Raw genomic sequence first — 24,487 nt, forward strand, 5'->3', positions numbered from 1 at the left:
ACCAGGTCAGACTTTGTCGAAACACGACGAGGAGGAAGGTACCATGTTCACAGAGGTGATCTGTGTGATCATCTCAACAAAATTTTCAAGGCATGATCTCGAATGCCAAGAAACAATAACGAGCCTCGTGATCCCCAAGTGGGCGATCAAGGCACAAAAAATATAAATAACCCGACCAATGCAGTCAATTTTCCCAACGCACTAACTGGGACTACAGAGGTGATAATCCCAACCAACATAGCTGCGGTTGCTGCTATACCAACAGTAACACAGGCCAATCCTGTTTTACCAGGAGTGATAGACCAAGAAAGCCTCCTGCGAGCTTTGAGAATGATCGAGCAGCAGAGAAAGCCCATTTACAAACTCCATGGAACATCGCCTTTTACTGAAGAAGTATGACAAACTCGACTCCCAAAGGGCTTCAGGCTATCCGAATCTCTTAAATACACGTTGGGAATATTTTACCAGGATCTAGATTTACTAACAAGTATGTTGAATTAACATCCTAAATATGAGTTAACTACAAGAAATATAAGTTTTAGCTACTAAAAAATTGGTAGCAAATAATCTATATTTGGTAGCTAATACTTTTTGCTACCAAATTTTTCGATAGTAAATTGGTAGTTGTATCATGTTCGCTGAAATTTTTTTGCTACCAAATATTTGGTTGTTAATGTTATTTTTTTCGCTACTAATTTTTTGGTAGCAAATCATCTTTATTCTAGCAGGAAAATTATTAGCTTTTAATATCCAATAAAATTATTGATTGCAGTGGAATATACTGACTCCTTCCGTTCAAGATTTCTAGACCTTGATTCCTTTTAGTAGCAGAGCATTATTAAGATCTAAACCTGGATCTCTTTCTCTCCTTCAGGTTTGGTTACCACCGTCTTACTCACTATAATTGAGTACTTGACTTGCTATGTGTGGGCATGACACTACATCACTCAAGGTTCGAATAGTGAAGAACAATGAAGGAGCTGAAATCACTAAGGAAGGAACTCTCTCATCTAAGTTGGTTGAATAGTCAAGTTGACATTAGTTGGATGAGTGAGAGTATCATGTTCCTTTTATAGTATTTCAACTAGGACTTAGGGATGAATTATATGGATTAAAAAAAGAATAAAATATTAGGCAAAAAATCACTTATGGTCGTACACTTAAAGTGAACCACTTTCTAGTTACAATTTTGCCACTTTATTTCAAGTTTCAACCACTTATTATTCTTTCAAAAATACTATATTTTCCAATTCAATCCTATAAATGGCAAAACTATTTATTTAATAATAATTAATTACTAAATAAAATTGTCATTTATATTATTTATTAGTTAGACCATACAAAGTCTTTTAATTAACAAATTGACCCCAAAACTATTTTTCTTCACAATTAAGCCATTGCTTAGTGAAAATTCATAAATAAGACATAGTCTAATTTTAGAATTATAATTGATTAATTAAAATCAATTAACTGAGTCTGCAAGCTGTATTATCTCAACTAGTGAGGGGACCATGGGCCTATATAACCGAGCTTTCAATAATTAAAAATGTGAAGGAAAAAGGAAACCAATTTAAAAGGAAATAAACTGCCATGCCCCTTAACAAAGAGGAAACCGCCCCACTCTTTAATTTTTTTTTATTAAACAAAATAAAAGAAAACAAGAATAAACTATGATATTTTCCAAAAATAGGCCAATTAAGATAGAAAAAAAATTCCTTCAAGATCAACAAATAAACAAAATACAATGAATGCGATATCAAACTTTAAAAGGAAACTCATCATAATAAATCAATTAGATCAAATGTTATACTTACCAAACAAATCAAGAACTAAATTTCTTTACCCCACAAGACAAGCGCCTCCCTCCTTTTTTTTTAAATTTTAATTTTTTTTTATAAAAATTCAGAATAAACGAAAATGAAAAGAATAGCAAGTTATTCTAGAGCAAGTAGCTAGTTAAATTTCATAAAAGGAGACAAATACACATGTTATGCTTTCAAAAGAGGATAATTAATTAGTATCTTAAATACCAATCACACTTAACATATGTTGAGAGAAAATAGACAAGTTATAAATAATGTGAATCAAGATAATTTTTAATTTTATTCGAGTAAAGGAGACTTACACACTTGTATTCACTTGTCAAACATAAGTGTGTGCAGTGAAAATAGGAACATTGTGTTGGAAATATTTTACCAGGATCTAGATTTACTAACAAGTATGTTGAATTAACATCCTAAATATGAATTCTCTAAAATAATGAAATTAAACACATAAGAGTTTAGAAAACATAATTTCATCAAATAAAATATCTCTAGAGATGTACAATCTCCCATCCTTAGAAAGACACTTGTAGCCCTTATGAGACAAGTTGTATCCAAGAAACAGACAAGGAATAAACCTATATTAGAGTTTAATTCTGTTGTAAGGTCTTAAATTGGGATAGCATAGATAACCAAACACTTTAAGAGATAGGTAATCTGGTTTGGTTTGAAATAAAACTTCTAAGGGAGTGCTTTATTTTAGTTAAGGATTCAACATTTTGTCTATGAAAAAATAGCAGCTCTATAAGCTTCATCCCAATACTTGAGAGCTAATGATGCTTGAGCAAATAGGGTAAGCCCAGATTCCACAATGTGTTTGTGTTTGTGTTCAGCAACACCATTTTGTTCAGGAGTGTGTGGACAAAAAATTTTGTGATTGATGTCATGTTCTTGTAATAGATTTGTGAAAGCTTGATATTCACCCTCAATCTAATTGGATGCTTTTGATTTTATGGCCAAGTTGCAGCTCAACTTGAGCTTTCAATCTAGTGAAAGTGGGTAAGGCTTCACACTTAGTTCTAAGCATATAAATCTAAGTGTGCCTAGAATATGTATCCACTAAACTAACGTAACATTTGTAACCACTAGATGAATTAATAGGGGCTGGGTCCCATAAATCAAAGTGCAAGAGCTGTAGTGGTTGACAATAAACAATAGTGGATGTGGGGAAGGGAAGTTTATGATGTTTTCCTAAGCAACAAGCATGGCATAAATATGAGAAACCAACATTTATTTTATTACTAATTTTGATATTACAAGAAGATAAAATATGTTGTACAATCCTAGCTATGGGGTGTCCTAATCTGCTATGCCAAAGTGTATATTCAACATTAACAACAAGGACAACATGTGTATTACATTGAGGATTTGATCTTATTAAGCTAGGGTATAAAGTATTTGAGGACGTCTTAGGATGCTTTGTTTGAGTGAGAGAGTGGGGTTGAATGGCACCAAACTTGTATAGACCTTGATCAAGCCTCCCAACCAACAAGATTTTCATTGTATCTAAATTCTTGACAAGACAGTAAGAGGGATAAAAATTAAAACAGACATTGTTATCATTAGTAATTTGAGAGGCACTCAACAAATTCTTAGTGATAGAATGTACATGTAATAAATTGTTAAGAACCAGATTTTTTGAGTGAAATGGAGAAATAAATGATGTTTTTCCTACTGTGTGAATGAGCAAACCTAAACCATCACCTATTTGAATTTGTTAATCATATTGGTATTCATGTGTGTAGGAAAGATTATATGCATTGGTAGTTAAGTGGTGAGTAGCACCTGTATCTGGATACTAGTTGATGTCCCCAATGGTTTCTAGTGAAGCATATAATTGAGACGCTTCAGCAATGTTGGCACTGCCAGTAAATGCTTGTAAGGTTTTTGGTCCTTGAAATGATTTACCAAATCGATAAAAGCATTTGGCCACTATATGACCAAGTTTATAGCATAACTGACATTAAACTGTTTGACCCCAGGGTGAGTATTAGCCTCTGCCATATGTAAAGGCACCTCTTAAAGGTGGGTGTGAGCCACAAGATTAACCTCCTCGAGTTGTGGATTGAGTAGGTTACTGGCCAAAGCTAGGAGGAGGATAATGAGCCGAGTATTGCACATTATTGTTCTGCATTTGATGACCTCAAGACACAGAATGGGAGCCAAAATTAGTCAAATTAGGAAAGTAGGGAGAAGAAAAGGTACCTCTGCCACCAGTGAATGGTTTCGTGTGAGCAAGATTTGCTTCAGGCTTTGAGATATCCAATTCTTAAGTCAACTTTTCTAAACGAACTTCTTGAGCCATGAGTAAGGCTTCAATTTTAGGGACAATATACTATTCAGTTCGTGTATTCATGGAGGTGATGAACACATTGTAGTCACTAGTGAGATCTTGAAGATCGCTTCAATGTGTTTAGTTGGGGAGATCTCATGACCAATGGAAGCAAGTAGAATCGACCAATCTTTTGATCTTGAGTAGGTAATCACCAAGAGATCCTTGCATTTTGGCATTGCAAAGCAAAGTGCGATATTGACCAATATTAGCTCTATTCAGTGCTGTGTAATACTCCTTGAGTGTGATTCACATTTGAGAGGTTGTATCACAACCAACCATTCGTGTGAGAATTTTCTCAAACATTGACGATAGCAACCAAGAAACAAGGATGTTGTCCTAGTACTCCCAATCTTCGAACTCAGGGCTAACAGTAGTGGAGATTCGATCAGCTTTAGTAAGAAACTTTGGAGGAGTGAGTAGTGGATCAAGAATCTTTGTAGTCGACTTCCTTTAATTGCTACAAACACTTGATGAATCCATGACAGATAATTGTGTTCATCAAGTCGAACCTAGAGAGAGTGAGAAAAAGTAACAGGGGATTATTTTGGAAGATTATAAGAGGATCCACCGGCCTTTGATGAACCTTCATTGTTCTTGGAAAAAAAACTATCATTGAAGCTAGATCGAGGAATAAGAAGGATGAAGATGCTCTGATACCATGACAAGAGAGAGAGAGAGAGAGAGAGAGAGAGAGAGAGAGAGAGAGAGAGAGAGAGAATAAATTTGTGTATTCAACCATTAATGAAAATGTTACATTTGTGTTCTTATATACACAAGTGATTGCAGCTAAAACACAAAACAGAAAGTTCTTATACAGTAACAAACTAACAAACTTGCTATTTAACTAACTTTAACTACCAAAACTAACTAAGTCTCCTTAACAAGTACCTTTCATTAGTCAAGTGAAATTCCTACACAACATAATTAGAAGAAAACAAGTAAATCCAGTGCCCAAAATAAGAACTAAGTGTTAGACTTTTATTTGGGCTTACATTATATTTTATTGGTTTTATTAAAACTTGGGTTGATTGGATAGTTCTTTGCTGTATTAGCCCATGTTGTTGGTGATCAATTGTTAATGGGCTTAGCATCTGTGAGTAAAGTCTAGGTGAAGCAGAAGTGTGGGCTTTTCTAGTTGACTGAAGCCTTTGATGAGCAGTGCCCACCAACTAGGGTTTTTGTAGCTAAGTCCCCTCCCTAACTCTATAAATACATATTGTCTCATCACAATTGTATACCTTTTGATAATCAGAGAAAATAAACTGCTTCTGATTTAGAGATCTAGGGAGGAAGACTTAGTTGATAGTATTGCACTATCAAATTGGAGTAACTGCTGTGGATCAATCAGAGATAATTGCTATGGATCAATCAGGTACACATACTCAATTATCATATACTACTATTGTGTTCTATGTTATATACAAATAGATCTTGGGTTAATTGTTAATTGTTTAAAGCGCGTTTAGTGGCTAAAGGCTTTACTCAAAGAGAAGGTATTGATTACACTGAAACTTTCTCACCTGTTTCAGTGTAATCAATACCTTCTCTTTGAGTAAAGCCTTTAGCCACTAAACGCGCTTTAAACCTTTCAATCTGTCCCTTTTTATCCCTTTTAGCCTTTAAAATCCACTTACAACCTATTGGTTTAAAACCATCAGGTAATAAAACTAGCTTCCATACACCATTTTTCTTCATGGAGTCGATCTCATCATCCGTAGCTGCTAACCATTTTGAAGATTGTGGACTATTAAGTGCTTCACTAAAAGTGACAGGATCCACAAAATGATCAATATCATATTCTCCTTCTCCAAGATAAACAAAATTATCATGACACTTTGTTGACTTCTTTTGTCTCTGAGATCTTCTTAGAGGAGGTACTTCTGGAATAACTTCTCTTTGTTGATCATTGTTTTGAATAACATCTTCCACAACTGGAATTTCTTCAATAACAGGATTCTCATTAACAATAGGAGCTTCATCATTAATAGGCCCTTCATCAATAATAGGGCCTGAAAGATCTTGGAGAGGCATCTCGCCAGTGGTACTTGAAGTTTGACCAGGTTGTGACATCGTTTGGTTTCGTAGAGAACAAGTTTGATCAGTGTATTTATATGAAGATCAGTGGGAGTCGTTATATTTTTCTTGTTCTTTATGTAGATGACATTTTACTTGCCAGCAGTGATTTGTCACTACTAAACATGTTAGATAAATTAACAATTAACCCAAGATCTATTTGTATATAACATAGAACACAATAGTAGTATATGATAATTGAGTATGTGTACCTGATTGATCCATAGCAATTATCTCTGATTGATCCACAGCAGTTACTCCAATTTGATAGTGCAATACTATCAACTAAGTCTTCCTCCCTAGATCTCTAAATCGAAGCGCTTATTTTCTCTGATTATCAAAAGGTATACAATTGTGATGAGACAATATGTATTTATAGAGTTAGGGAGGGGACTTAGCTACAAAAACCCTAGTTGGGCTGGGCCTGCTCATCAAAGGCTTCAGTCAACTAGAAAAGCCCACACTTCTGCTTCACCTAGACTTTACTCACAGATGCTAAGCCCATTAACAATTGATCACCAACAACATGGGCTAATACAGCAAAGAACTATCCAATCAACCCAAGTTTTAATAAAACCAATAAAATATAATGTAAGCCCAAATAAAAGTCTAACATTCTCCCACTTGGGCTACATTGATTTTAATACATATATATTATATATCAAAATAATTTTGTTTGAAAACGACTCATGGGTTGAACAACAAGAAAACATTTGTGGCCACTTTAAAAACTGATAGTTCTCTGATAGCATCTCAACATACCGGTCCAATTTAACCTTTGATAATGAACTATGACAGTCATATTGTTTTTAGCTCAACAAAAGACATTCATAATCACAAATACCAAAGTATTAAATCGACATGGTCAATAAGTCTAGTAGTGTGGTAAGGAATTATGTTCAACATGTGATCAATTTAAAATAACATAATATCCTTATCAGTCCTCAATTTCACTGATACCGTGATGCTTAATAAATAAGCCAGTGAAATTAAACATACACCACTTAAAATAAGTAAGTGTCACTAAACTTGCTTAAAGAATTAAGCCAACAACATATCATTGTCATTAAGCAAATAAATTTAAAAGACAATGATCACAACAATATGAACCACATGCTTTCAATTCAATCATTCTCGAGAATACAACAAAACATAATTGAAAACATATCCATTCAATAATAAAAAATATTGAAACATAAAATGTAGTTCATAACTTTATTCAGAAAATTATAAATAATAATTTCTAAAAAAACAAACAGAAAACAAAACTCCCACTAACCCAAAAGATCAAAAGATTCTAAAATGCCCATATTAACAACATGTTTATTAAACAACACGGCACTTAACCCTTTGGTTAGAGGATCAGCTAACATCGACTCGGTCTTGCAATTTTCAATGACAATGTCTCCTTTCTTGACCAAGTCTCTGACAGTGATTTCCATATGTTTAGAAGCACTACTAATCTTGTTATTCTTTGAAAAGAAAACAACAGCATTATTATCACAATAGATTAGCATAGGTGTGGAAATAGAATCAACCACTCGTATCTCCGAAATAAAATTCTTCAGCCACAAAGCTTGCAAAGATGCCCCATAACATGCAACAAACTCAGCATACATAGTAGATGATGTGATCAAAGTCTGTTTGACACTCTTCCAAGAAATAGCAGCACCCGCCAAGGTGAAAATATAGCCAGAAGTTGACTTTAAATCATCTACACAACCACCAAAATCTGAATCTGAATAACCAACAACTCGAAGATTGTCAACCTGCTTATACACAAGCATAAAACTCTTCGTTCTTTGCAAATATCTCAAAACTTTCTTGGCTGCAACCCAATGATCAAGGCCAGGATCAGATAAATATCTCCCAAGAACATTTACTACGAAAGCTATGTCAGGTCGAGTGCAAACCTGAGCATACATCAAACTCCCTACTACACTTGCATAAGGGATGTTCTTCATTGCTCCTCTTTCCAAGTCGTTCTTAGGACATTGCTGCTTAGTGAACTTGTCCCCTTTCAGAATAGGAACAGAACCAGCTTTACATAAATCCATGTTGAACCTTTTGAGCACACGATTAATGTAAGCTTCTTGAGATAAGCCAAGAACTTTTCGATTCCTGTCACGATGGATCTCAATCCCCAAAACATAGGATGCCTCTCCAAGATCTTTCATATCAAAATTGGAAGACAGAAAATTTTTGGTCTCATTTAGTAGTGACAAATCACTGCTGGCAAGTAAAATGTCATCTACATAAAGAACAAGAAAAATATAACGACTCCCACTGATCTTCATATAAATACACTGATCAAACTTGTTCTCTACGAAACCAAACGATGTCACAACCTGGTCAAACTTCAAGTACCACTGGCGAGATGCCTGTTTGAGACCATAAATGGATCGTTTCAACTTGCAAACTAAGTGTTCTTTTCCATTCTCCTTGTAGCCTTCAGGTTGAGACATATAGACTTCCTCATTCAATTCTCCATTCAGAAAAGCAGTTTTAACATCCATTTGATGCAACTCTAAATCAAAATGCGCAACTAAGGCCATAATAATTCTGAATGAATCTTTAGTGGAAACAGGTGAGAAAGTTTCAGTGTAATCAATACCTTCTCTTTGAGTAAAGCCTTTAGCCACTAAACGCGCTTTAAACCTTTCAATCATCCCTTTTTATCCCTTTTAGCCTTTAAAATCCACTTACAACCTATTGGTTTAAAACCATCAGGTAATAAAACTAGCTCCCATACACCATTTTTCTTCATGGAGTCGATCTCATCATCCGTAGCTGCTAACCATTTTGAAGATTGTGGACTATTAAGTGCTTCACTAAAAGTGACAGGATCCACAAAATGATCAATATCATATTCTCCTTCTCCAAGATAAACAAAATTATCATGACACTTTGTTGACTTCTTTTGTCTCTGAGATCTTCTTAGAGGAGGTACTTCTGGAATAACTTCTCTTTGTTGATCATTGTTTTGAATAACATCTTCCACAACTGGAATTTCTTCAATAACAGGATTCTCATTAACAATAGGAGCTTCATCATTAATAGGCCCTTCATCAATAATAGGGCCTTCATCATCTTCGATATCGGGAGCAATGTATTCATCAACAATGGGAGCATTACCAACTGGAGTAGGATGAAGACTACTATTATCATCTCTTAAAAATGACATAGGAATACAAATTCCTTTAGAGGACTCCCCCATTTCAAGAGATGTTGAAGGAATTTTCTCAGCAACATCAAATTCTAGAAATTTAGCAGTCTGAGATTCAACAATTCGCGTACCACGAGTAGGACAGTAAAAGCGATAGCCTTTTGAGCGCATTGGATAACCAATGAAATAACAGCGATTTGTTCTCGGATCTAACTTTTTCAAATTAGGATCATAAATCTTTACTTCAGCTGGACAACCCCATACTCGAAGATGATTAAGACTAGGCTTCCGCCCAGTCCACAACTCAAAAGGGGTCTTGGGAACAGATTTACTGGGAACACGATTTAAAATATAAGTTGCAGTCATAAGTGCTTCACCCCATAAAAACTCTGGAAGATTTGTTCTACTCATCATACTTCTAACCATATCCATGAGAGTGCGATTTCTCCTTTCAGCAACGCCATTTTGCTCAGGTGAACCAGGCATAGTGTATTGAGCAACTATACCATTTTCTTGTAAGTACTCTGCAAAAGCCCCATGTGTTGTCCGGATTCCGTATAACGACCATAATATTCTCCTCCACGATCAGAATGAACAACTTTGATGACTCTTCCTAATTGTTTCTCAACCTCATTTCGAAAAATTTTGAGTTTATCAAGGGCGTCAGATTTTTCTTTAATTAAATAGGTGAATCCATAACGAGAAAAATCATCGATAAAAGTGATAAAATACTTGTTTCTGCACAACGTGGTGGAATAAGGACCACTGATGTCTGTGTGGATAATTTCCAATAAAGATTGACTGCGGTTTGCAGTCTTCTTTCTTGTTTTAGTCAATTTTCCACGAGTACAATCAACACAAGTATCCCAATCAGAAGCATCAAGAGGAGGAAGTATTTCAGATTTAATTAAACGATCAACCCTTTCTCTGGAAATATGACCCAATCTTTTGTGCCATAACGATAAGGATGTTTCCTTAATATGAGGTCTTTTACCCACGTATTCACAACATTAAAAGAGGAATCTAAAGGAGCCAATGACAACTTGTAAAGACCATCAGAATAAAAGCAATTTCCAATAATTCGAGAGTCAATCATAATGTCAACATTATCATTTGCAAAATGAAAAGAATATCCTTGTTTAACCAAAAGCGGAAGCGAAACTAAATTCCTTTTAAAAGTAGGAACATAAAACGTATTGTTCAGAATAATCTTATCACGAGACTGTAATTCAAGAATAAATGTTCCAACATAGATAACGTCAACTCCAATATCATTGCGCACTTTAAGCTTGGACTCCCTCTCACTTGGCTTCCTGAGATCCTTTAGCCCCTGTAAGGAAGCAGAAACATGAACAGTAGCACCACTGTCTAACCACCAAGAATCAATAGGAACATCAACTAGATTAGATTCAAAACAAACACATGCTAATGGATTACCTGATTGTGCTTGCTTCTTTTCTAACCAAGTCTTAAATTTGTGACGATCGTTCTTCGATGCCCCAATTTTTCACAAAAGTAACACTTCACATTAGAGTATTTGGACTTTCCGTTGTTATTCTTCTCGTTTATTCTTATGCTCCTTACCATTACCATTCTCGTTTTAGTAGCACCATCATTTTTATTCTTGAATTTTCCTTTTCCTTTGTTGGGCTTGAGGTGAGAAACATAGTTAGCAGATTCATTCTTCTCCCTTTTAAGCTTGCTTTCTTCAGCTACACACTGAGAAATTAGGTCGTTGATAGTCCATGTTTGATTGTAAGTGTTGTAGTCGTCTTGATAAGGCCGAAAGAGCGGGAAGAGCATGAAGAGCTCGATGAATAATGAAAGAGTCAGGAAGAGGAATATTATGATCTTTCAACTTGGACTGAACATTCACCAATTTCAGAATAAAATCTCGCACTCCTTTTAATTCATCATACTTAATGGTTGTCATTTCATCCATAAGATGTCCAGCTTCAGCGTTTTCACCAGTGTCGTATAATTTTTCTACAGCATTGAAAAACTCTTTGGCATTTGTAGTGTCTGGCAAACCACTCAATAGATGTTCATGAATGGATCTTTTCATAGTAAGAAGACTGAGACGACTTGACTTTTCCCATTGTGCATGATGAGTTCTCTCAAGGCTGTATCGGAGTCGCAAGATCACAGGTTTTTCTTCTCGTAGGCACAAGTCCATATCCATTATGCCTAAAGTAAATTCCACATCTCGTTTCCATGTCTTGTAGTTGGAAGCATTCAAAATATGGATGGAAGCATTATTGTTGTTCACAGAAAAGGAGACTGAAAAAATTCAAAAATTAAAACTTGAATAAGCAATATGAGCAATGTATTAGAAAATATTGTAGAATCAACTGGTCATTATAAACTCCCCTTTGGGGTGAGAATATAACACACACATGATCTACCTTCATGAAGTTAACAACAAAGAAAAAATACATATCATTTAAGAATTTTATTACCTTTGGGCGAATAAATTTCTTAAAAATATGTATTAATTCAAACAAAAAATAATAATAAATTTATATATTTAAATTATTACCTTTGGGCAAATAATTAAAATATATACATTTAATATTAACTCACTTCATGGAATGTGAACTAATATATGTAAATACTACCTTTGGGCAAGTAATTACACATATAGTCAACCAAAAATATAATATTTTCTTCAACATGTGAAATTTGGTGATAAAACAATCATTGAAAATTAATAATTTTCAACCAAATTTCCAAAGGAGATATATAATTGCTTTTATTATATTGATAATAAAAAAAATAAAGTGTCCACCATAACACATTATTTTTATATCAAATAATCAAGTTTTATAACTTTAGAACAACAATTAATGGAAAAATGTGAAATAAAGAATATTGGTGGAGATTACATAGTCAAGACAAATTAAATAAGAGAGTGACTATGTTTTATGGAACGAGAAGAAACTCAAAAAAATTTCTATGATTGACAAATTTCGAAAAATTATCAAAAAATATTTTTAATAATTTTTAACTACATAATTATCATTAAAATAATAATAATTATTAAACGGAGTCAAAAAATTAATTAAAAATCATAGAAAAATCAGAAATTTAATTTTAAGCACGCTGGAAAAAAAACGTCGAAAAACGACAATCCAGGAGGCCTCACGCGCCCCCACGCGCCTCGTGCGCGAGTGGGCGTTGCGGCTGGGAGTCATCTTCAAGCTCCAGCCGGATCTTCCAGGCGGGTCGCGCGACCCGGTCGGCCCCAGTCGGGTCTGCTCGTTTTTCCGGCCAAATAATCGACGAAAACACTGGATTTTCGATGGGTTTTGCTCGGGATTGGATTTCTAATTCATGTACACTACTAATTTCGGGTATTAAGGTTTAAATCTCTAGATTTCATGGCAAATATCCAACCGAAAATTGAAAAACACAATAGAAAAAAAATTGTAATGCCAATCTCGGTTTGAATCCGAAATTAATCATGCAGGAACATTCTTAAACAATTGATAATGAGTTATCTATAATCAATTTTAGATCAAAAACTATAAAATTAAAAAACACAAATTATAATTTCATATTATAATCATATAAACCCTAAAACTTTAAATTTAAAATTCTCTTAATATACATAATGATTTCATGCATATAATATATCAATTGAAAGAGAATTTAACGATCAATAAAACCCCTAAAGTTTTAAGATTAATAAACAAAAAATTGCACATAAAATAATAACGAAATTCATATGTAATTATGGATAATTAACATATGCAAATTAATTATACTAATTATAGGTTCTAAATCATATACAATAGGCAATCTGATACCACATGTTAGATAAATTAACAATTAACCCAAGATCTATTTGTATATAACATAGAACACAATAGTAGTATATGATAATTGAGTATGTGTACCTGATTGATCCATAGCAATTATCTCTGATTGATCCACAGCAGTTACTCCAATTTGATAGTGCAATACTATCAACTAAGTCTTCCTCCCTAGATCTCTAAATCAGAAGCAGTTTATTTTCTCTGATTATCAAAAGGTATACAATTGTGATGAGACAATATGTATTTATAGAGTTAGGGAGGGGACTTAGCTACAAAAACCCTAGTTGGGCTGGGCCTGCTCATCAAAGGCTTCAGTCAACTAGAAAAGCCCACACTTCTGCTTCACCTAGACTTTACTCACAGATGCTAAGCCCATTAACAATTGATCACCAACAACATGGGCTAATACAGCAAAGAACTATCCAATCAACCCAAGTTTTAATAAAACCAATAAAATATAATGTAAGCCCAAATAAAAGTCTAACACTAAGAACGTGGCTCAACATAAAAAGAAGAAGAAGAAGAAAGCTGCATTTTTATTCAAGTCAGTTTTTTTTTCAGTCCTCAAACTTTTCTGTAACTTGAGGCAGATCCAAATCCATGTCCATTCTCAGCTTCTGAGGCTGGTCTATATCAATCAAAGACATCTGTTTCTGTGCTTCATTTGGATCTTTAGCGAAACCGTTGGTATGCTCAATTCCATTAGAAAATTGGAAGGAGAAAGGTGTAATTGGGATTGGTGTTCAGTAGTGGAATGATGCTGCTGATGATGATATCCCAGAATAGTTCATGGTTTGGTTTCATACATAAGAAGGCAAAGAGATGAGAGATACGAGGGATTCAACTGAGTGCACAGGTAAACCATAAAATATGGTATTTCAAATTTTTTTTATAAAAATATGGCATAAGTTAACCCATACAAATATAAAGATGGTTGAAAATCCACAACCTAAGTGAAAATTAAAAAAACATGCCATAAAAAAAAGCAAACCGTTAAATTTATCCTATAATTTGTGTAATTTTTACTTTTTTTTTTTGGATTAGATGGATCCAATTTAATCTAATAGATACTGGATCTAAAATGTTAGATGAATCCGATCCGATCTAATAAATAATAGATCTAAAATATTAATTAATAAACTCGAATTAAACCAATAGATATACATGAAATACATCTAATGCATAACACCGCTCTAATCCAACATCTATTGGATGTTGGATCGGTTGGATGACTAGAATTAATTAGATCAGATCGGATGGTAAAATTTAACATCTAATATATAGTTAGATCGGATTTAGATAGACCTAAAAATATTGGATGTGTTCCAATGAACACTTATAGGTGTTGTGTTTGACCATATTTTTTTTAAAAAAAATAATTTTTTGAAAACTCAATTTAAAAAACAAAAGTCTCAAAACGTAAAGAATGTTGTTTTCTATTAAATAATTTTTTTTGTCGAACTTATTTTTCTTTTTCTCATATTTTTTCTCACATATTTTTTTTTTCATCATTAGACCTAACCTTGTCAAGGGCTGGGTTCCTCGTACAGATCGTCTGGGGTCCTTGTCTAAGTCTGGAGTTTGAGCTTGAGTTGGGTACTGGACCGAGATCGGGGATAACGTTCGTAGTTCATGCCGAGGTTGGGGTTGGGTTCGTGTCTAAGGTGTGAAATCTTGAAGTTTTTCTTTTTTTTTCTTAATAATCTAAAATCAATTTTTGAAAACATTAATTAATACGTCTTTTATTTTGAAAACTATAAAAAAATATTTTCTATTCTTATTGCTGAAAATACATTTTTTTTAAAAAAATAAAAAAAATAAAAAACAATACCAAACACTCTTAAAGGGTTAGTTATACTATTTTTTATGTTTTTTGTTTGGTTGAAATTCCATTTTATGTTGGTTAAACACAAGTTTCGTGCTCTCACAAGTCACAACATATATGTGATGAGGTTTTTGTTCTTTATGGTTTTTGGTATTATTTAAAATATACTTTTTTTTTTTCTGAGTAAAATATACTTTTATTGAAAGCTTTTAGGTGTATCTATAAATGTAAGTTGATGATGATACGGTACTTTTATGGTGCAGTATATTTATTACTTAATTGCTACCTGTACAGTAATTTTTTAATTTTTTTTTATATTTATTTATAGTAGTTATTATTTGCTGCAAATCATGAATTAAATATCGAGCTCTTTGGTTAGGTAGATTCCTAAAAATATATGAGGTAAATAAATAGCTTTGTCTTTAAAATATTTTTAGAAAGTATCCAAGTTAGATTTAACATGAAGTCATGAGTCATAACACCAAACATAAAATTTTCACTATTTGAAAAGAAAGGTTGAGTATTGTTCTATGTTTTAATCTTGAATAAATAAAAATACTATTTTTATTTTTTTCATAAAAGAAAAAATCCTACACTGTTTGCTATCGGTCAACGGTCAACCAAAAGTCAAGAATTAGAGCCTTCCATCGTCGACTCCGTCTCTACCGGCCTTTCATCTTGCTCCGGCGCCGAACTCCAGCCAACCTTATAACCACGTTAGCGCTTCTACCCTTTCTTTACGTACGTACCTTTCAATAACACTCGCAACATTTTCACTAGCTCTACTTGTTTTTAGTTTTGAGAATTATTTAAATGATTTTTTAATTGGTAATTTATTACTTTTTTGGTGCAGTTTTAAGAATATAGTTATTTAACAGTTTCGATATTCGTGATTTGGGCTCTGTTTTCTTTCTTCTTTAGTTACATAATATGTTTGTGCTTTCTGTATTTGATAGGAATAAACTCTGTTTAGTTTATTCAGCTGATGATTTGGGAGTTGGGAGAGGTGTTTATGTGTTTGGTATGTTTTACAGTAACTTAGTTGCAAATTTCTGTATTTTAATTTTTACACTTTTAAATATATATATATATTTTTTTTTTTTACATTTTTACAGAATTTTATATAAAAACTAGTATTGCAACTAGCGCTATAAAACCCTATTGCAGCTATCATTGCAACAGAAACCCAAACGATAAATTTAAAAAAAAAATAATTAAAAAAACAGACAATTCCCTTTAATTTGGATCTTTTAATTTACAATATATCTTAAATAAATATCTGAATATAAAAAATATAGAATGTTCCACTCATTTATATTTATGATTTTTTTTTTTTTTTAAAGAATTATATTTATGATCTACTTCATAATATTAATAATAACTTTTTTTTTATTATTTAAAAAAAAAAGGCGGGTCCAAGCCAACCCGTGAAATGAACTTTCGTGGGCCGGGGCGGGCCTGTCTCTCAGTTTGAAATGAAATGTTTTTAGATGATAATCGCACGTGACCTAACCTGACATAGAATAGTCATAGATATCACTGACCACCTGAGACCGCTAAGGGAATTTTTTACACGTTTCGAAAGCTCATTCATTCAGTCTTCCTCCCAAACATTTTATTTTATTTTATTTTTCCTTTTTATCTTTAATTATTATTATTAATTTATTTATTTGTATTTTTTTTCTTCTTGTTTTGTTCCAACTTTCTGTTTCAATTCAAGAAATACAACTTCCTTCCTTGGGGCCTGGAAAAACGAAACAGAGTGAAAACTGAGATTAGATAAAGTGTGTGGTTAGGTTCCGCCATGGGTGCGCTTGCTCCCATCTCTTCTTGGATTCCTGAAGACGACCTTTTACTCAAGAACGCCGTCCAGGTACACTCATATAACTCCCACTGTAGTGAACTATGGCTTTCACTTTCACTTTGCCATTGTTACTTCTTGTTATTGCTCAATTTCTTTATTTAGAAACTCACCGTAGTTCACTAGCTTAGTTCGTATTGTACCTTTCTGCCTGCTGTTTTTATTTTATTTTTTCTTTCTCTCAATTTACATATCTATGTGAATCCTTAACTTACATTCTTGCGTTGAAGCTTTTGTTTTCTATTTCTGTTTTTTATTTGTGTGTGTGTGGAGGAGGAGAATTTATTTACAAGTGTATGTCGTTAATATATATTCGGGGTTTGAATATGGTTTCCCTTAAGATGCCTTTCAACTATGCTTTATAAAACAGGCCAATATTTAGGGCATTTGAACAAGGGATTTGACCCTTGCTATTGCTAAATGTGGGGTAAGAAAGTGTGTTGAATCACTTTGTAGTGGTGTAGAGACATATATTTGTGATTCTAGTGGAATGGTGTTCTTGGAAAAACCTTAGGTTAGGCTTGGAATGTCTATAGTGGATATGGGGATGTATATAGGGTGGGTCGCCCCGACCATCAAGACATCCACCCCACCCCACCATGTATTTTTGCCATGGCTAAGGGGATATTTCCAATTAGATAAGTCTTCCATAGAGTGAGACTTATGTTCTAGAAACTTAAAAATCTGCTTTTACATTGAGATGCTTGAAAACTAAAAACGGGTGCTCCACGTAACAATTCTTATGGGTGCAAGGTTGCTGTGCATCGATTCCCCATATTTTTACTTCCCACAGCATTATTTTTATGTGTATGGTTGGGCTTTTAGGCATTTTGGTTGTTTGAGAAAGTCATGTCGTAGATGTTTTCTGAATCTTCAATATTGCTACAACCTAATGATTGTTTGACCTCCTGCTAAGATCTTAAATGTGACAAGGCACCGTAGAAGTTTCTTTATGCAAAAACTTGAGTTTGTGGATGCACAACTAGGCACCATAAAAGATTACTGCACGAGGGCAGGGAAAGGAAACTTGAGTGTATGATATGGCATTTTTGAATAACTTTATGAATCATTTTAATCTATCTAAAAGAAGACTAGAGACATAAATATGGAAGACTGGGTGATTTCTTTGGAAACATCTAACATGTTTATTAAAATTGATGTCTAACACAATTAATTGATTCACTTATGTATTTATGTTATGGATGTTATTTCATGTCCCTGAGCTGTTTACTTTTTCATTTGAATCACTTTTTTTTGACTAATTACTATCATTTGTTGCATGGAACACCTGAATTTGTTCTAGCAATTTTCATTTGGATTTATATATTTATATTTCTTTATAATTTTTGCAGGCTGGTGCTTCTTTGGAGTCACTTGCTAAGGGTGCAGTTCAATTCTCTCGAAAATTTACTGTTCGAGAGCTGCAAGATCGATGGTTTACTCTCCTTTATGATCCAATTATTTCTGCGGAAGCATCTGCTCAAATGAATGAGTTTGAGCGTTCTGCTTCAGTGCTTCCATCGAAGCTCAATAGGTTTGGAAATTTAAAAGATAACAACTGTGCCATAGGGAAGAGAAAATTGGACAGTGTTCGTAGCTGTTACTATGCTTTGCGGAAAAGGATCTGTAATGAACCATTTAATTCCATGGATCTCAGTTTTTTTGTTGGCCCTACTGATAGTACTTATGCTGGAAATGGAGATGAGGCTTTATCTGCAAATTGCGTGCTTCAAGATGCAGCCTCAAACCCTTTTGGGCTTGAGGTTTCAGAAATGGTGACTTGTGCCTTTCCAAATGATCTGATGGATGCTGATGGTGGGACATTCCATACTCTTCACACAAGTCTTGAAAACCCAACTGAAGAAACCTTTTCTGTTGACCAAAATAACACCCTTGAAGAAATTCCTCAGGTTCTCGGAGAAAATAGGCCTTCTATCTCCGGGCTTGAGGAGATGGAAGATCCAACAGATTTGGCTGCCAGCTTCTTTGAAGGGGTTGAAATACAAGCAAAAACATCTCCTGCTTTCAATCAAGATGATGCTGATCAATTGAACATGTTTGCTGAATTTGATGTGAATAAGGTCTTTAGTTCTCCTGTCTCAGGATCTGTTACACCATTTAACAACATGGAGTTTCTATCTCCACTTCCAGGGACACCAATTTGGAAGACAGTGTCAACACCAGCTTTGTCAGTGGATAATTGTCTTGGGGACAGAGATCTATGCTCTGGAGATTCTTTTCACCTTCCTGATGATTATGGTTCTAGGAGTACAAGGACATCTGACTTTGATGTTCATTCAGAAGTCAAAGTGAAAATGGAAACGGCACCAGCTTTGTCAGTGGATAATTGTCTTGGGGACAGAGATCTATGCTCTGGAGATTCTTTTCACCTTCCTGATGATTATGGTTCTAGGAGTACAAGGACATCTGACTTTGATGTTCATTCAGAAGTCAAAGTGAAAATGGAAACGGCCTATGGTAATTTTCAAGTTCATAATGGCACCGACAATTATTTGGCAGAACTATCCAATTCTCTTTTAAACTTCAATGATGAAGAGCTCTTGTGTATGACTTCTGATGGAAGAGATATGATTGATAGGTCTTACTATGATGGTCTAAGCTCTCTTTTGTTGAGCTCACCAAATGATGTTGGTCAAGATCAAACGACCAATATAACAGAACTTGAGACATCTATAGCTCCAGATATGTGTACTGCGAATGAATCTGCTCCATATCACGGAGAGCTGCATGATGATACTGAGTGCCGTGAAGGTGATGAACAAATATCATTCAGTTCTCCAAGCCAGATGCAATCATCTATATTAGCCTCAAACCTTCAATTTCCTGAATTAAAAGATGGAGTTATTTGCTGTGTATTAAATACTGAGGACCCTGAAGTTCCATGCAATGATGATGTTTTTATATCAAATCAACCAACAGTGATGTCGTCCACAGCAGAAGCAAAGCTTCAAGAAACAAGTGGACCACTTTCTTCATCTATTAAGGATTGCAGTAGTAATCAACGAACTAGTGATAGAGGACCTAGCTTAATGCATAAAGAAAGAAAAACTCCTAGAGAGTCTCATGTGATGGGATCACATGTTTTACAAGAAATGGGTCTGAATCCTTCAGCTGGTAGTTTTGGGGTTATGTTTGCAGCTTCCAAGTCTGACTCGGCTAGTATGGCATCTAAGGTTGCTAGTATTGGTTTAAATTCTGCAAATTCAAGTACAAGGACACTCCAAGAGACTCTGAAGGAAGAGATCAGAGAATTGCCAATGGCCAAGCATCTCAACTCAACTGATATCTCTATTGAGAAACCAGCTTTTGGCTCTGCGAGCTTTAAAAGCTATCCACACGGAAATGCCATTGCTATCGAGGAGGAACATGATGGGTTCAGAGATCAGGAGTCAATACAGGCTGAACTGACACGCATGAATTGTACTGTTTTTAAACCACATTTAGACAATGCAACAGCTGAGCATGATGCAATGCTTAATTACAGTGAAGATGACATACCTTGTTATTCAGATGTTGAGGCAATGGTAAATCTGGAAGTGCTGAATGCAGAAAAATAGAAAAGAACATTGACTTAGTTGCTTGGCGTGGTTTGTTTTAATTTTTATGTAGGTTTTATAATAACCTTGTCTTCTCCACCTGCAGGTGCTTGACATGGACTTGGATCCAGATGAACAGGACTTGCATTCTAGTGAAGAAGGTAATAATAACCGAGCTACTTCACTAATTGACTGAGCTTATTGTTAGTGCTATATATCTGGACTTATTAATGTATGTTGACATGCGTGTGATTTTTTATTTTCCCTAGTCTGGTATTTTCTTTTATCAGAGCATCTAGGAGATGTGATATGTGCTCTGCCTCTGTCTATAGGTGATTAAACAATATGAATATGGTATTTTTTTTCGCAAGAATTGCACTGGCATATAAAATTGGGACAATAGTTCCTATAAATTTTTAGATTGGAATTTATGTTCCTGGGTAAATCTCAGTTTCTTCAACTGGAGATCATATGCAAATATTTGCATGTTCATATATTTTGGTCATTTGTTTTCAAATAATGTTATCATGCCACTTTTATTAAAAAGAAATTATCATGCCACATGTTTTTATGACTAAATTCCAGATTATTAAATAAACCCGGCATTGCTTCTGAATATGTGTGCCTTTTCAATGATTCAACCCAATGTCTCTTTCTTTTCTTCCCCTTTTGTTTTGTTGTTTTCTTCAACATCCTTCCTATTACTCCCTCCCCTACCTTTTTGTTTTTCTTTTTCTGATTACTTATGGTTATAACTCTGTATACCTGCAGTCTCAAGATATCAGCATGAGGAGACTAAGAGGGCAATCATACGGCTGGAGCAGAGTGCTCATTCTTATATGCAACGAGCTATTGCATCTCATGGAGCACTTGCCATTTTATATGGGCAACACTCGAAGCATTATATTAAGAAACCCGAGGTAGGCCAGTTCTATCACTCTGGCTGCACCCTTGTACTTCTCATTTGGAATATTTGTTGTCTTTCCTATATTATCAAGAGCTATAGGGGATCTTTTTGGCGAAATTTTTATTAGAGTTTAAGATATATATTCAGAACTCAGTTTGGATCTTATGTGTAGTAATTAATTTGATCTAGACTCAAAATTTAGGAAGATAGGTTTTTATATAAGACACTGAAGAAATATAAGTTTCAGAATATAAATTTGGCAGGATCTAGAAAGCTTTTACTGTGAAGTGTTTTAACTTGAATTACTTTCATGCGTAGAGGTTCCAATGTGTTTTGGGGAATAATCTTGAAAACATTTTGGTACCTGGTTACCACTGCATTCTTTTATATTAATCCCTAGTAAAAAATCCTGCAGGTTTTGTTAGGTAGAGCAACATTTGAAAGCCCTGTTGACATTGATTTGGGAAGAGAGGGTAACTCCAACAAGATATCCCGGAGGCAGGTAAGAGGTTCTTTGATCACACTGGATTAGCCCGTATAAAAAAGAGCTAATTATATTTGGAGGGAGAGGCTGTGTGTGGTTATGCAGTTGTTATTTTCTGTGTATCTTGCTTTTGTGTTATCTTGATAGGCATCTTCACAGTTCCATTTCACAAGAATAAAAGAGGAGAAAGTGTGTTTGTGTGTGTTTAGGGAGAAAGGGAGGAGAGGCTTTTACTTTATAAAGAAGTGAGTTTGATCTTTCTTTTTCTTCACATTTTCTAGGCTATTATAAAGATGGACAAGAGTGGATCTTTCTATCTGAAAAACCTTAGCAGCAGGTTTTCAATATCTGTGAACAGTAAAGAAGTAGGCCCTAAGCAGAGTCTAAACCTGAATTCCAATTGCTTGATCGAGGTACGTTCCTTCGGTTCCTTGTCAATCTGCCTTGGTAAATAGTATCAAGTGGAAATAAACATTGTGAATAAATAACTGGCCCCATTTAAATGCTTTCTCCAATGAGCTTAAGGGTCATAAGAGAAGAATGCTTACATCATTTGAGAATATAAAAGCCAAACTCATCTATTTGTAAGAAATGTTTTCTGGCATAGTATTGGAGTAGGAATCTTTCTTTAAATTCCTCTAGCTGTGTAATTAAGCTCCTCTTAAATTGTTCAGAACTTGACCTTTTTTTTCCCTTCTACTAATCTTATTCATTATGTATGTGTTGGAGGTTTATCAAGTATCACAAGCATCAACCTGTATTTGCATGATTCTCCAGTATATTAGCCTACATGTGAAAGGAGGATTTTAAATACAAATCTCAAATAACTCAAAGATTTAAACTTTAAGCTGGATGATCGAACCATGATTATGGTTGATTAAGACTAATGAGGAAGCAAATATGGGGAAAAGGGGATTTCATGTACAACTGAAAATTGGCAGATGCAACTTAGTCGAGAGTTGAGATGTTTTATATATGTATATATAAACACAAACATATAATGTATGAACACATATTTTCAAGGCAATATTGTATCGTTACATGTTAAACTTATATGATATGTCACAAATGGTGGATTTTCAGATTAGAGGGATGTCATTCATATTTGAGATGAACCCTGCTCGTGTGAAAATGTATCTGGATAGCATAAAGACTACCCAAATCCAAGAGGGCCAATTATAGTATACTGGAGGTGCAAGGAATGGAATTTCTCATCAGAAGGTGCTCTTTTTTAACTTTTCTAACTGCCCTTTCTGGGTAATGTAAGTATGCTTTTCAATATGTAACTAGTCTACTGATGTTAAGTGAGAACTTATTCCTTTCCCACCTTGAGTCGAGGGAAACAAAAGAAAGAAAGAAAAATATATCAAGGCAATATCTTCACATTTTCTTTATTCCAATCATTCATGAATTAATGAATATCTTCATATCCAGAAGTTATTGTTATTGATGAAAGACGTAGATTGAACAAGACCGGCTGTTACATGGTCTTATCCAGAATTTCGAGCATGGATGTGGTTGTGCAACATCCAATTCCAAATCAATAAACTCATTATTTTCATCCTGATATGTAAATTAATTTTACTTTTTACTTTTTAAATTGAGAATTAAAATTTTAAAAACAAAAAAAAATCACTTTCAAAATTTATTTAAACAATTTTTTTAATCAATATTTTAAATTCCAATCCCAACATAAACCTTGGAACCCAGACCCGGATCCAAATCTTGACTTGGGCTCGGACCCTGTACCTGAACCCCAGACTTGGGTCTCGACCTTGAACCCAAACCTCGACTCAGACTCAGACCCTGGACCTGAACCCCAGACTCAAAACTGGACCCCAACTCGGACTCAGACTCGGACCTCGACCCGGACGCAGGACCTTAGACCCTAACCACAGACCCAGACCCCAAACTCGGACCTCGACCCAAACCTCAGATTTGGACCTCGACCCCAACCCAGACTCTGGAACGAGACCACGACCCTGGACTTGGACCCCAATCCTGACCTCAAACCCAAACTCATACCTGGACCCCAGACCCAAACTCGAACCCGAACCCCGACCTTGATCTTGGACCTGAATCTTAGATCTGGACTCGAACCCCAGCCTTGGTCCCATACCCCAAACCCTGAACCCGGACCCTGGACCCAAACCTTGGACCCAGACCAGGACCCAGGCCCCAACCCTGGACCCCATACCCCAGACCCCGACCCTGGACCCAAACCCGAACCCCAACCCCAAATCCTGACCTCAGACCTTGGACCCAAACCTGACCCCAACCTTGGACTTGAACTCGGACGACAAACTCAAATTCCGACCCAGACCCAAACTCGGACCCGGACCACGACCTAGACCCTAGACCCTAACTTGGCCTTAGATCCCTGATTTGGACCTGGCCCCACAACCTGGGCCTGGACCCTGTTCTTGTTTTAGTGATCAAATCAAAAAATACGTAGTGAAAAAATGCCCAATAGGTAAAATCTACTTCTACATATATAAATACAAATTGAATAAGAAGATAGAAGGAAAGAGATTAAACTTGAAGTCCTTTCTTGTTGTTATCTTTTCGTATGACACTTCTTGAGATCTCACACCAAGATCTTCCTCAATAATCTCACAACCCAAAGACAAGTGTGAGC

At 34.9% G+C, this 24,487-nt stretch overlaps 2 protein-coding genes across 4 annotated transcripts; both read left to right on the forward strand.

Annotated features, from left to right (window-relative positions):
- The first annotated feature begins 13,172 nt into the window (after positions 1 to 13,172).
- Positions 13,173 to 16,061, forward strand: LOC133032751 (uncharacterized). 2 transcript variants are annotated; one of them, XM_061107057.1, is made up of 4 exons: positions 13,173 to 14,071; positions 14,731 to 14,855; positions 15,623 to 15,781; positions 15,997 to 16,061. In XM_061107057.1, exons 1-4 carry the CDS (start codon positions 14,038 to 14,040, stop codon positions 16,000 to 16,002), a joined length of 324 nt encoding a protein of 107 aa, XP_060963040.1. In that variant the 5' UTR covers positions 13,173 to 14,037; the 3' UTR covers positions 16,003 to 16,061. The 2 variants fall into 2 exon arrangements, 1 of the variants encoding a protein (XP_060963040.1); XR_009685337.1 differs by lacking the exon at positions 13,173 to 14,071 and having other exon boundaries at positions 14,409 to 15,756.
- A 559-nt stretch (positions 16,062 to 16,620) lies between these two features.
- Positions 16,621 to 23,320, forward strand: LOC115701440 (uncharacterized). 2 transcript variants are annotated; one of them, XM_030629253.2, is made up of 7 exons: positions 16,621 to 16,913; positions 18,254 to 20,446; positions 20,565 to 20,619; positions 21,230 to 21,378; positions 21,781 to 21,867; positions 22,131 to 22,262; positions 22,579 to 22,933. In XM_030629253.2, the coding sequence occupies exons 1-7, from the start codon at positions 16,845 to 16,847 to the stop codon at positions 22,657 to 22,659; spliced, it is 2,766 nt and encodes a 921-aa protein (XP_030485113.2). In that variant the 5' UTR covers positions 16,621 to 16,844; the 3' UTR covers positions 22,660 to 22,933. The 2 variants fall into 2 exon arrangements, with proteins under 2 accessions (XP_030485113.2, XP_030485106.2); XM_030629246.2 differs by having other exon boundaries at positions 16,627 to 16,913; positions 22,933 to 23,320.
- Positions 23,321 to 24,487: the final 1,167 nt, after the last annotated feature.

The sequence above is a fragment of the Cannabis sativa genome, chromosome X (genome assembly GCF_029168945.1).
Source record: "Cannabis sativa cultivar Pink pepper isolate KNU-18-1 chromosome X, ASM2916894v1, whole genome shotgun sequence".
Classification (NCBI taxonomy): Eukaryota; Viridiplantae; Streptophyta; class Magnoliopsida; order Rosales; family Cannabaceae; genus Cannabis; species Cannabis sativa.